General features: G+C 39.9%; 1 protein-coding gene across 3 annotated transcripts in view; it reads right to left on the minus strand.

The window, feature by feature from the left end:
- Nucleotides 1-14,632, minus strand: part of pias2 (protein inhibitor of activated STAT, 2) — a 107,966-nt gene that overhangs the window by 28,080 nt on the left and 65,254 nt on the right. For all 3 annotated transcript variants that reach the window (XM_086031353.1, XM_086031352.1, XM_086031354.1), the window contains 2 exons: nt 6,192-6,265; nt 3,782-3,942 (listed from right to left, as the gene is read on the minus strand). In XM_086031353.1, coding sequence (XP_085887479.1) covers nt 3,782-3,942; nt 6,192-6,265 — 235 coding nt within the window. The remainder of the gene's footprint in view (nt 1-3,781; nt 3,943-6,191; nt 6,266-14,632) is intronic.

Here is a 14,632-nt window from a genome sequence, read left to right on the forward strand (position 1 = left end):
TGCATTTAATTTTATTGCGAAAACGATCTGGAAGGTGGCGGCTAAGGGGGAACGTCGGGTTTTTTCTCCACACACAACGTTGCTAGACGAGTTGCTTTGCAGCAGCAACTAGCTGCGTGGGGCATCCTCTACGTGTGGGAAACTGTATGTCATCGCAAAATGTGATATAATGGACCGATCAGAGCAGCAACAAATCCTTATGTGTGCGTGGCATGTGTTGCAGACCTGTCACCAATAGCACAATGCGTCAATCATGTGAATCAATGTGGCAGTTGTTTTGTAAGGAGAGACGTGAGACAGCAACGTGCGTTCAAGCGTGTTTGTATTTCCTTATATGTCCTTGTTCCCCCTTATTATTTCTTTTGGTTGCAGAGCTGTTAGCTATTTTTCTGAAGAATAGCCCTGAAATTGAGGCTTTGAATGTATTGGGTAATCATTTGACAAGAACTCAATTAGCTGACGATACAACAATATTTCTGAAGAAAACAGAACAGATCCCTTTGGTAACTACAAAAACTGGTTTGTTTTCTAAAGCATCAGGAATATATTTTAAATTTGAAAAAATGCGAGTTCATGTTGATACATGATCATCGTCCAATGAATCTGTATGGGATTTCAGTAAAATATCAGGTGAAATATTTAGGGGTGATTATAGCCAAAGATTACAAAATCAGAGAAAAACAATGTTGCTCCAGTTGTAGATAAATGCAAATCCATACTTAATTCCTGGTTGCAAAGAGATATGTCTATTTTTGGTTGTATTTTGATTACCAAAATGGAGGTACTCTCCAGATTTATATACCCAGCTTTCTCTTAATTTATTTCGGATCATTGGATCAAATCAATAAATCAAACAAATTTCAATTTTATTTGGAAAAACAAACATCATTATATAAGAAAAGGGGATGCAGTAAAATCATTTGAAGAAGGGGGATTAAATGTAATTGATTACGAAGCAATGAATGGTATGATAAAACTTAAGTGGTTGCAACAATTGAAGAAAGGTAATATGGATAACTTTTGGTTCTAAATTCCCTCGAAAATATTTGAGAAATGTGGTGGTATTGTTTTTTATTTTTTTTTGTTAAAGTGTGATTTTTGTATTTCTTAGATACCAGTCAAAATTTCCAAGTTTCATCAGCAGGTCCTTTTGTATTGGAAATTGATATATAATCATAATTTTACTCCACATTCTGTTCCTATCTGGAACAATAGATATGTTCTAATGAGAAGAAAATCCTTGTTTTATCGTAATTGGGTGGAGAAGGACATTTGGTCAATTCTTCATATATTGGACAAATCAGGAGAACGTCTTTCTTATGAGGCTTTGGTTGCTAAATTTGATTTAAGATGTACTAAAAAATATGCTGTAGTAATTGGAGCAATACCACAAGCTATGGTAAATACGGTGAAAGGAATGCTGATTTATGATAGAAGAATACCAATGATGCCATCACTTGTTATAGATTAGGTTAATTTTGTTGATAAAAAATGTACTAATAAATTCTTAAGGAGGTAACCTTACATCCAAACTATTTCCATTACCTGTAAAAAGGAATAATCTGTTAAAAGAATACACTCTAGAGATTAAACATAGAATTAGAACAAAGTACCTTTCTCTACCCATATCAGCAAAAGCAGAAGAAACACATTTTAAGATGATGAATAATATCTACCCGTGTCCTTTTGAAACCGAGATTTAATCCGGAACGAAATGGTTGTGTATTTTGTAATTCTGATTTAGAGACTTTGGAATATTTATTTTTTGATTGTATACATATCAAAAACTTTTGGGAAGATTTTCACAATTGGATGGCTGAGAAGGACCAGGACTTTATTCAACTGGAGTACACGGAAGGACATTAAATATAGGACAGAAAAACACATGAAACAGGACATGTATGACGTTTTGATAATAATGGCGAAATAGTTCATTCATCGGTGCAGATTCTTATAATGTCACCCTTTGTTTTTGATTTATGTAAAAGAAATGGGACATTTAGCAAAGACATTGAATATAATTAGAACAAAGAAGCTTTTGTAATACACAATAATATGATGGGTTTATTTTCTGAGTAGATTTAATAATATTATTTTATTTATTTTATTTTATTTATTTTTTTATTTTTTATTTTTCTCGCTTTTATTTTTATTTTTGTTATACTACACAGTTCAAGTGTATGTGTGTATTGTGATCATTTTGTGGTTCTATGTTGTGAGTGAATTGAGATTGACATTGTTTAATAAAGACAAAATTTCCTTATTTTCACATCAGGTAACCCGCGCCTCCCACCTACAACTGGGGCATACCATTACAAGAGGGGGCGGAGAGTGCTGGGGGGGCAATACCACAATCCCTATGACATCAGTTGCCGCTCGTGCCGCGCCGACGTGGGAGTAGAAAGAAGCCTAAAAAGAAGCCTTTCACCGAGTAGGCTGAGATGAAATTTTGCCGTCACACGCATGAGGGCCGATTAGTGGGCCGGACTAAAATCAACTTCCGGCCATGCTTAGTCCGGCCATTTTTTAAAATTTGTCACCCCCCACCCCTCCGCCCCAAAAATGGGCATCCGGCTGGGCCGGAGGATCCGACCGGTCCGGCCCAGCTCTGCTGAATACTTTGACAAAATCCAACTGTGTTCGTGAGGCAGTAACTCAATTGTATAAAGCATTTTATGTTAATTTATTTGCTTTATTTATATTTTATACATTTGTTAATATTTATTAATATATTTATTAATAGATGTATAACTGCCTCTTATTGTTTTTTTATTTATTGTATTGTTTTTAAAGTGCTTTGTTACAGCTCTAGCTGTTATGAAATTCGCTATATAAATAAAATTGTATTGGATAGTAGAGTTCAACTTGTTTCTCAGTCGATCTTCAACAAGAGGAATGTCACTGCGTCTGTGTCAAGATATCTGCAACTCGTCGTAGTTCTGGGCTCCTCAGAGCCGCAGATACAGCACCCCTTGTTTGAGATCGCAAGCCATCATGTCAAAAGAGTTGTTCTAGCGCGTGATTACGTCCATAATTAGTTTGTGCGCGGGCAGCTCGAGCTGTCTTTATTTAGACGTCAAAAGTGTTGCTGCTGTTGAGCATCGGTGAAAAAAAGAAACTATAAGCTTGACACGTGTAAACAAACATGATACGTGGCCAACTTTGGACCAGCTGCACTAGCGTTGCGTTCATTGCCAACACGATAAGCACTTAATGTGTGGCTCAAAGCAAGCCTCACGTATCGCCACATGCATGTTGCGAGCGTTGTCGGTCACAACGTCCGTGATTTGGCCTCGGAAGTTCGCATTCGGTGACAGCTCCTTTTAAGACATCTGCTGCATTCACCCGGACTCCAAAACACTGTCAAAAGAAAATAGATCTCGTGCTGTGCAGGGACGAGAAATCTCGTGGCGTTCTAATCCCGAGATCTCGTCCCATCCCTAGTATATATATATATATACACATATATATATATACATATATATATATATATATATATATGTGTGTGTATATATATATATATATATATATATATGTATATATATGTGTGTGTATATATGTATATATGTATATGTATATGTGTATATATATATATATGTATATGTATATGTGTATATATATATATATATATATATATATATATATATATATATATATATATATATATATATATATATAAAAAATGGGCTAGCGGTGTTAATGTCAAGCTCTGAACTATTATTAATATCCAGTATTGGTTGATAGAGAGGCGGGTATGCCTTGCTGAAGAAAGTGAACCAACCCATCAATGATGAGACTTCCATATGTAGCCTTCTTGTCACAGACAGGGCAGATCCAGGAAGGTTTTTTTTCATTCATCTGTAAGTAGAGGGCAGCATCGAAGCACTGAAGGTGAGAGCAGGTCACCGCTCTGCATGGAACCGTAAGTCGCATCTTACCCAACTGCAGGAAAAATTATTTAAGGTCAGTCAAACTGAAAATGTAAAATAACTGCATTTATGCAAAAGCAGCAAACCGCTCAAAATATGTGTCTGTAATTGCTATATTTCATCAATTTTTACATACTTGGGAGGATATTTATCATAGAAAACCAATAAAAATTAAGATTGGATTTGAGGGACCCCGCACTTTCACTTCACTTGACTGATTTTAAACAATCTGGACTTAGTAAGTACAGTGCCTTGCAAACGTATTATCCCTCCTTTAACCTTTTGCCACATTTGAGGCTTCAAACAAAGACAAAAAAATATATATTTTTTATAAAGAATAAACACCAAATGGGACACAATCAGAAAGAAAATGAAAGAAAATGTGATATTTTAAACTTTCAACCCAAAAAATTTTTTCAAGAATATGTTCGATGCAGGCCCACTAGTTGGAACAAGGCATTTTGATATTGTGTTTGTGGAATATGAGTTAAGCAGCAAAATCTAGCCATCTATGGGGGTGGCCATGTTGTCACTTCAGTCGGGTGAAAATGACATCACAGAGGTTCCCTGATGATTTCTAAATGATTTATGATGATAAATAGAGTCCATCTGTGTGTGATCTAGTCTCAGTATACTATAGATGCACCTGCTCTGTGATGGTCTCGGAGGTCTGTTAAAAGAATATTGGGGAGAAAACAGCATCATCAAGACCAAGGAACACACCAGACAGGTCCGGGATGAAGTTTAAAGCAGGATTAAGATATGAAAATATTTCACAACCTTTAAATATCTGATCACTGTTCAATCAATCATATTGAAGTGGAGAAACTACCGGACCACTGCAAACAGACCAAGACATGGCCATCCCTCCAAACTTTCAGCCCAAAAAAGGAGAGCACTGCAAAGATCCACAGCTAAGGCCGGTGAATCCGTCCATAGGAGAACTATTAGTCACACACCGCACAATTCTGGCATTTATGTAAGAGGGACAAGAAGAAAGCCATTTCTCAAAGAAAACCAGATAGTCCCGATTGAAGTTTGCCACAAGCCACCTGAGAGACAACAAACGTGGAAGAAGGTGCTCTGGTCAGATGACACCAAAATGTAACATTTTGGGCTAAATGCAAAACATTACATTTGGCCCACCAAGTTACAGTACTTGTGCCTGCCCAACTAAGGTTTGGATCTCTTAAAAGGCTCTCTTAAAAGTATATATTCTTTTAAATTACATATTTATTTCATTTTATAATTGCAGAAAAGGCTACAAAGTCCTAGTATGTTAACCTTTACTATGATTACTAATTTGCATACTTTGTATAACTTTCTTGTGTGAGGAGCTCACATGACTTACACATGCACGGTGACGGTGTCACATGTGGCTCGAGGAGACGGAATGTACGGCACAGTAGGGCGTCTGGGGCTAGCGTGTGCACGGTGTTGTGTTAGAACTGGCCGTAGTCTGTTCCACCAAAATGTTTTCTTAGAGTGTTTTGTGCAGCGTTGTTCATGTACCTACCTTACCACGTAGTGATCGTTAAGTTGTTGTCACGTCGTTAAGTCAGGTATTGGAAGTGGCGCCAATTCAATGTCATTGTCATAAGAGCACAAACCGGAAGTCCTGCCTAAAGCGCATGGGGCATGATTCTTACAAATTTTAATTTGTTGTATTAAACAAAATATCCATGTCGCAACGAACGGTTTCTCGAACTGATACACATTAACCGAGTATTTCCTTGATTTAGCATTATGCTTTGAAAATCTTCAAATCGTGGTGAAATCGTAAAGAATGCGGATATGAGGTCAGCGAGCCATGTCTGTGACTTGCCGGCTGTGACGTGTGCTCGTTATGGTGTTTCTTCAGATCAATTTCATTTCTCTTTTAAGTGAACAATAAAAATGAGTAACCAATATTTGACGACACCTTGACATTGCCATCGTCAGAGTCTGACGACTATGCGGCTGGGCCAGTGATGTCACGCACGCATGTACAAAAAAATAATCATAATAAAAAAATTTAAAAAATAATTATATTCAAGCCTGAAATGTAGCGAAACGTCAAAAGGTTCAAGGGGCCAAATAATGGTGCAAGGCAATGTATATACAATTCTTTAAGCATTGGGGACACCACGTGGCAAATAAAACAAAACAAACACAAAAAAAACATTCATTAAACTACATAGCCAGAGCTTTAGATGATTTAAATGTTTTTAAAGTCCTTCTATAAAATAATGTGAACATTCCATTCCATACTCAAGTATTTACCGGACACAAGAGGGAGACTCGAAGGCTTGTTGTGGCAACTTCGCTGTCTGGATCTGCGGTGAGCTTCTCTTTTACTTGATGAATGATGATAGGGAAAGAGTAGACAATTCTTTTTAATAAAACAATGATGGATGGATATGCAATACTTAGTTTACAATTCAACAAACTAAACCAACAAATAACAGAAAGTGGTCCAGTTTTGAGGCTGACTTGGCCTGTGCAGTTCAATGAGCTCAGTTCAGTACATTTACATGAATCATGCTGTTAAAATAGGCATTTTTAGGCATATAAGTAGTAACGTCATGAACGACAAATTTGTTTGTAATTTTAGATAATCACGATTTACAATTTCAACTGCGCTTAGCAGCACACTATTTTCTTCTCTAGAAACAGTGAGATTTTAGACAAATCTCACCCCATAGATCTTAGTCTATGAGACGAAGTGACGTCAGAATCACAGTACTTATTTTGCCTGATTACATAGCATATTTGAGTATGCCTGGATTGTTAAAAAGTGATTAGTAGGATGAGCAACTGTGTTAGGCTGTGAGCATGAAAGGATTCAGAGGCCATCCATCCATCCATTATCGATACTGCTTATCCTCATAAGGGTCGCGGGGCGTGCTGGAGCCTATCCCAGCTGTCTTCGGGCAATAGGCAGGGGACACCCTGAATTGGTTGCCAGCCAATCGCAGGGCACACAGAGACAAACATCCGCATTCACAATCACACCTAAGGGCAATTTAGAGTGATCAATTAACCTGCCATGCATGTTTTTGGAATGTGGGAGGAAACCGGAGTACCCGGAGAAAACCCACGCAGGCACGGGGAGAACATGCAAACTCCAAACAGGGAGGCCGGAGCCGGGATCGAACCCACGACCTCTGAACTGTGAGGCGGACGTGCTAACCAGTCGACCACCGTGCCACAGGATGCAGACTCATTGTTATCTATTAAATTGCCTTTGAGAAGTAATCCAACGACTCACCAGCCTATATGGGGCACTTGCATATAGGATCAAAGTCAAATGGACGGAGGGCAAAATAAAAAATTTTGCGACAAGCCAAGGGCCGGACTTATAGAATGTTCATTGAAATTTTTTTAAATGTCCAGATTGGATCGGGTCATTCGCGCCTGCTGATGACGTCACGCTTTATATTTCTGTCATATATTTCTTTGCCTCTATGTTTGTCACCCCCCTGGCTGTTGTGTTTTTATGTTCAGAGTTACTAAATAAAAAAATAAAATAAAGTACATTACTGCTACTTTTGCGAGGCAGCTCGAACATCACTTCCGCTTATGACCCGAGAAGAAGCCGCTGCCCATCTTATGAAACAAGATCAGTGGAACGTTTGCGTTTCTCCGTTTCCAAACTGGAAACAATTTTCTGGTTGACTCGGGCTGCAAGATTGTATGAACTGTACATGATGTGAAGTGAAACGGATAGGATCATATGATTGGTATGATGTCTCCAGCTGACTCTATTTTAGAGTAGCAAGGTATGGATGTGGGTGCTCCTGTCAGAGAACACAGGCCCGTATTCCACTTGACACGTCTATTTACTGTGGTCTGCAACAACACAGACAAAGAATAACCTAGCAACATCATCCAATGCCTAACCATTAGTTAACAATATGCCTAAACATTAAAATTCTCTGTATTAAGCAATTAAACAGCCAAACAATGCATACAATACACATTCACATGTTTTATCATTAGAATATAGTAAGCATACTAACCGAAATAACTAACTAGTGATCATCAACGTGACATCACTCACGAGAACATATCTAGGCTATTATGTACAGCAGTTACCTGACACGAACCTGACTTATTAAACTCACTTTTTAACATTTACACACAACAACAAACGTGGTGAAACACGGGAAATCTGCAACTACTGAGTTTGCGGGCACGAACAAACTACTAGCTAGCTGTGTCGAAGGAGGAGAAAGAAAAGAAAGCACGTCGCTCGCTGTCAACACTTAGCGCTAGAGGAGCGTTCAATGCCTGCTCACAGTGTGGGACATCTCAGCAATGAATTTATCAAATGCCAACAATTACTAATAATAAAACAAGGTAAGATTTCTAACATAAAGTATTTCTTAATGAAGCGTGTTTTACTCCGAATAACATTTCGCCACAATCCGATTCTGAAAGGCACGAAAAGTGACGTGAAGTCTTGAGTCGGCGTGTAGGCAACTGAAGCACGATCCTCGCAAAAGTAGCGGTAATGTTCGTTATAACAACAGCCAGCAAACATCGATGCAAAGAAATATGTTACAGAAATAGTGTAACGAATTGGGTTATCTGTGTTGTGGTCGAATTTGTGTCTTGCCAAGTTGTGTTGTTTCCGAGGTTAATGAATGCATCGTGCGGCTCGCTGGATGGGAGGGAATGCGAGCGAGAGTAGCGGAGGAGGAAGAGAGAGCCATTGCTCTCTTTTGACTGAACGGTTGTCGTACTGCTTTGGCGTCGGCTGTGGCCCATATTAGCCTGTTGGACTAATAAAAACGTGCTAATTAAACTACATCTATGTTACAATACAATATATCTTAAAGTGTGACGTCATCGGCATGCAAGGAGCCGATCACAACTGCTAACCACACCGGCTTGCTGCGGGCCGGATCTAATAATAAAGCAATTATCATCCCAGGGGCCCTTCTCGCGGGCCGAATGTGGCCCGCGGGCCTTGACTTTGACATATGTGGTCTAATCGATCACCTAATATCTCCCTGCAAAACTTCCTGATAACCTTTTAATTCATTTTTTCATTAATGATTGGAATTTTTCCAGGCCCTGAGGCAGAAAACCACCCCCAAACCACAATGCTCCCTCCAGGGTGCTTCACGGTGGGGATGAGGTTTTGATGTTGGTGAGCTGTTCAATTTTTCCCCCACACATAACGCTGTGTGTTACTCCTCAAAAATTGAACTTTGGTTTCATGAGTCCACAAAATATTTTGCCAGTAGTTCGCTGTTTGCAAATATTAAAGTTAACGGAATGTTTCTTAGACAACAGTATGTTCTTCCATGGACTCCTCCCAGGAACACCATTCTTGACTAGTGTTTTACATACAGTCGACGTGTGCACAGTAGCGTTGTCACAATACTAAAATTTCAAACTCAATATCGATACCCAGGAAATACTTGATACTTGATACAACGTGGATAAAAAACCGACAAATTCTTTAAAAAGGCATGAAAAATATATATTTTTCAAATGAACAAGACTGGCTGGTTGGCCCTGCTGCTGCCGCCGCACTGGCCATACTTAGCATCAGTAAAACATAGAACTGCCAGGTCACTGTAAGTGGTCTTTTGCAGGGCTGCCACAAACGATTATTTTAGTAGTCGACTAATCACCAACAGTAGCCACGATTATTCGATTTACCGGAGAATATGTAAATCACGGCATAATTGCACCAGCAAGCAGCTGCTCTTATATGACCATTGGTAGTTTACAGCTTGAATTCTTTAAGGTATGTACAAATTAATAATAAAGACAATTAAAATGATAGGACATTCAACTTAAATAAAACTTTTCAGCTGTGGCCTTAATGTTTTTAGATGTAAATATTTAGTGCATTTCAAAATGGAACCCAAAACTATACACTATGCTGAGTTGCACTAATACTATGAAACTACCTATACAGTTGTGCCTCTTCTTACGAAATTAATTGGTTCTGGAAGAAATTTCTTGAGTAGAAAATTTTGTAAGTAGAGATGCGTTTTCCATGTAAATGCCCTTATCCGTTCCAAGTCCCCCAATATTCCGACATAACTGTTTTATAAAGCATAAAAATGCATCGAAACATGTAACAAATACATGTTACAATTAGATTATTGCACAATAAATGAGAGTTGTGCAGAATGTAAAAAACAAAGAATAGAGTACACGTTTTGCTCTCTTTGGTTCATGTTCTCTTTCAGAAGTGGTTTTTGCCTGGCGTTTTGTAAAGAGCTGATTTAATAACGTGGCAACTGTCGATACATTACGGTCATATTCTTTGAAGATCAATCAAACGCATCTATTTTTCATACATTTCTATTATCTCTCACTTTGTGTGTATGGACAAAAAAAAAACGATTTTCTCCTTTTTTTTCTTTTCCTCGTTTCTAATTGACGTAAAACTATCGGAATATCTCATGGCCCGAGGGGCGAATGACGAGGACGTTGCATCGACATATCCATCACATATATATCTATCTACCTGTCTATCTACACACATAGACACATACGGTATAGGTCCCTCTTAGCCAATGGGATGCCAGGAAGATGCTAGGTAATAGCCAATGGCAGAGTATGTTGCATTCAGGAAACTCTGGAGCTGCGATTAGCAGCCCATACTGCTAGAAGCAGCCCATACTTTTACCTTTCGTATCCTGAAATTTCTTTCGTAACAAGAGGCAATATTTTCCTGTTGATGTGTTTCGTAACTTGAAAATTTCATATGAAGAGACGTTCGTAAGTAGAGGTACCACAGTAAATACTAAAAGAAATACTTGTAAACACTTTTCTTGGGCACCAATCCTTTTTTTTTTTTTAATGTATGAGGGGCATTAAATTATGAGTAAAATCAGGAAAATAAATACAATGTCGCCGTAATTAAGTAGTTTTTTTGCGTCCTTTATAAGCGACTGAAATTTCAGGATGACGTGTTGTTGAAGTCGGTGGAAATGCCGCAACTACAGAGACTCGAAAAATTACGTGACATTCTGCCGGGATCAACCTCAAAATAAAAGCGTACCAAGGTACTAATAGTAGGTTAAATTTTCTTTTTTTCAGCAATGATCATATTCTAGTCTTACCATGCTGACAGTTTCAGCTGTTACTGCAGCCTTCCCCTGAGCAGTCACTGCTTCCTCGTGACGTGTCTAAAAACAGATGACCGGGTCGGGGGAACCTTCAAAAAAAGGCTCCCCGACCTGGTCAAGGCTGCGCTCCAACCCCCCGCCACAGTTGAAGGATGGTGCCCCAGGTGTGTGGGAGCATGTAGGCCCCCTTGTCTCTGTTAATGGTGCATTCTCCACGTTTCCTTATTTCCGGAACCTCCTTGATCCATCTTTTGAGTTTATTGGTTTCCGAAGTTATGATTCTGCCCTTCTCCCAGTCCATGGTATGGTTGTTCCTTCTGCAGTGGTCTGTTATGGCTGATTTCTTGTTTTCTTGTTCAGCTTTTTGTTTTTGGGTTCTGGTGTAATGTCCTTTTGTTTCTTTTTCACATTCTGTTTGATGTTCTTTTTTGCGTGTACTGAACGTTCGGACAGTTTCTCCAATGTATGTTTTATTGCATGTTTTGCACGGGATTTCGTCAATGATGTTGCATTTTTTGTCGGGTGCTATGGTGTCTTTTGGATGCACAAGTTGTTGTCTTAGTTTTTGATGTGGTTTTATTGCAGTATGTATTTGATGTTTTCTAATGATGCGTTGGATGGGTTCTGTAATTCCTCTCATTTGTGGTAGTGTTATGATGTCCTTGTTTCCACCGTCAATTGCTTGTTTTGTTTTTGTCTTTCTTGCTTTTTTTTCCCTGTTGGTTCTGTCTGGCTTGTTGTTTGTTGCAGAGTGTGAGTGTGGGTTGTATGTGGTTTTCTTTGTTTCTTTCTTTATTGTCTGTTATAATGCTAGTTCTAATGTATAGGGTTCTTACTGCGGAGAGTGTGTGTGCTGTGGGATGTTCTGATGAATGGAGGAGGTATTGGTCTGTATGTGTGGGTTTCCTGTGTATTGTGATTTTTATTCTTCCCTGTGGTGAATATTTACGGGATGGTCATGTTTTCACTAACAAGTTCATTTTAGATATTTTTTTATCAGGAAAATGAAGAGTTGTCATTTTCTATTTTATCAATACATTTGGGAGAAATTAGGAAATGAGTAAATCCATGAATAACGCCTCTCGTTAACTAGGCCAATGGCCCCCTACCGTTCTATCATTGTTCGGCCGGAGTCACGGGAGGAACCGATTCCAAACTCTCCATTGGGAATCATTGTAATTTCGTTGCTTATAAAGTCCAAAAACGGCGCCAATTGGCACCAAAATTTATGTGGACATCTCTACTAATGCCCACTTCAACATATCAAAAGGATAAACCTCTCTGTGGTTGATTTATATGAGAATGAGGAAATGTGGACGTGAGCAGAGCTACATAGTTTTATGCTGGGACGAGCACACACTGCTTCTTTGCTTGAAAAAAAAAAAACCACTGCTTCTTTGCTGATCACGGTTAGGACGGGCGAGGCATTAAACACTAATGTTGTTGTGCTAACGCCTTTTGTTTTAACGACCTGGAGCTAGTTGTTGCTATTAGCGTCCCGTTATCCTACTGTTAGCTGGGTAGGGGAGGGAAGGGGGTTTGGGGTAGGAGGCAGGATAAAGATCCATGCTTGCCCACTGCCAGTCGCCGTCTGCCTCCCGAGAGTTGACACGAGTTTAGCGTTGCTAAATGTCCGAAATATAACCAGTCGAGGTTTGTGTGCGCATTCATGCTCCGCTTCAGCCTGTGTAAGTGGAGAAGCGATCGCCACGGTATTTTTGATTTTGTGGAGGTGATCATGATGAGATCACGTTTAATGTCAATAAATCCAAACTATTGTACAGAACACTTCTATACTTTCACAGGTTGAAGTGGACAAGAGTAGTAATGTGCATTTGCATTTTGGTGGTGATGGTGGGGGGGGGGGGGGGGGGGGTTACTTTAGTACTGATGTAATTTTTACATGCAAACCTATTGTATAAGTGCCAATGTTAAGCTCACCCAAGTGTCCCTAGTCGAGAAACAATATGGTCCGGTGTGTTTCTTCTTCATGTGTAAATTGCAGAACTGGGCACTTAACCCTTTTTTGCCGGTACGGCCGTGACCCTCCACCTTTGACATGGGTACCCTTCCGGCAGCGACCCCCTGCGCTTAGTCATAAAAATTATCACCCCACGCCCCGTTCCGCCCCCCGGCCCCAAAAAAAATGTGTCCGTAATTGACGCCTCCGCGGGAGAGATGCTAATGGCAGAGGCTTTTTAAGGATTATTAGCTGGTTAATTTACTATTCGAACCCGCTATGGACACGCTTCAAAATGCGCCACTAGTACTTTACTACTTACCCAACTGCGTGTGCTTACTTCCATTGCGAGCCCCTGGGTTGGTTTTGTCGTATTGTATAATTATTTGGGTGCAACAGACGGCCAGAAGTCGCATTCAACAAGTTACTTATTTATTTTCCACACTTCCCTTTGTTCATGGCCTTCAAAATAAAAGCATACCAGCAAACCACCATACACAGCAGGTTTGCTACGGCGTATTTCTGGAAGTAGGAAAGACGCCAGAAGAAGTGCATGAACTCCAACTTGATGGGCCAGCGTCATACCTGAGTGCTGCGAGCAGCTTAATATACTCCCAGACACAAGTTGTTTTGAAACAGTTGAGTTCCAAGTCGGGGGGCGTCGCTTCAAAAAGACAGCGACAACAATGGATATCGTGCCTGCTACAACCATAAAGGGACCGAGATGACTAGACTATGCATTTAATTTTATTGCCAAACTAGTTTGCTTTTGCAGCAGCAACGAGCTGCGTGCTGCATCCTCTCTCTCCTCCTCTCCGTGTGGGAAACTGTATGTCATCGCAACATGTGACATAATGGACCGATCAGAGCAGCAACAATTCCTGATGGGTGTGTGGCATGTGTCGCAGTCCTGTCACCAACAGCACAATGCGTCGGTCACATGAATCAATGCGGCAGTTGTCGCTCGCGCCGACGCGGGAGTAGAAAGAAGCATAAAAAGAAGCCTTTCACTGAGTAGGCTCAAATGAAATTTGGCCGCCTCGCGACCACGTGAAACGCATGAGGGCCCATTAGTGGGCCGGACTAAAATCCACTTAAAATCCACATGCTTAGTCCAGCCATTTTTTTAAATGTATCAGTCCCCACCCCAAAAATGGGCATCCGGCAGGGCCGGCGGACTGCCCTATCTCTGGTGAATTGTATGTTTCCGGTTTTGTCTATGGCATTGAGATGATCTGTGAGTTCTTGTGTGCGCCGCAGCGGGAGGGATGCTAACGGCAGAGGCTATTTAAGGATTATTAGCTGGCTGAGTGTATGCAGTGTAATAAAGGTCTTTTGTTATTTCTAGTCATCAACGTATTGTTTCCAGAGTGTGGGTTTGTTTTGCTGGGGTGCGGTTTGAATGGCTTTGTTTTCCAGGTCCTCCATAAAAAAAATGCTCATTATTTGCAGATAGTGGGTCTCCCATTGCGAAGCCTTCTGTTTGTTTTTAGATTCTTGTCCGGTATTGAAAGTAGGTGGATTGGGCAATGAATTGTAATAGTGTTGAAATATCGGTGACTGTCAGGTTGGTGCGTGCTTTGAGTGTTTTGTCCTGTTTTAATCTTTCTGTAACTATGTATCACTACACTATGTGTCACTACAGATGTCAGACTTGACATCTA

This window comes from Filicampus tigris, chromosome 5, assembly GCF_054856515.1.
Source record: "Filicampus tigris isolate MCC_2025a chromosome 5, RoL_Ftig_1.0, whole genome shotgun sequence".
Classification (NCBI taxonomy): Eukaryota; Metazoa; Chordata; class Actinopteri; order Syngnathiformes; family Syngnathidae; genus Filicampus; species Filicampus tigris.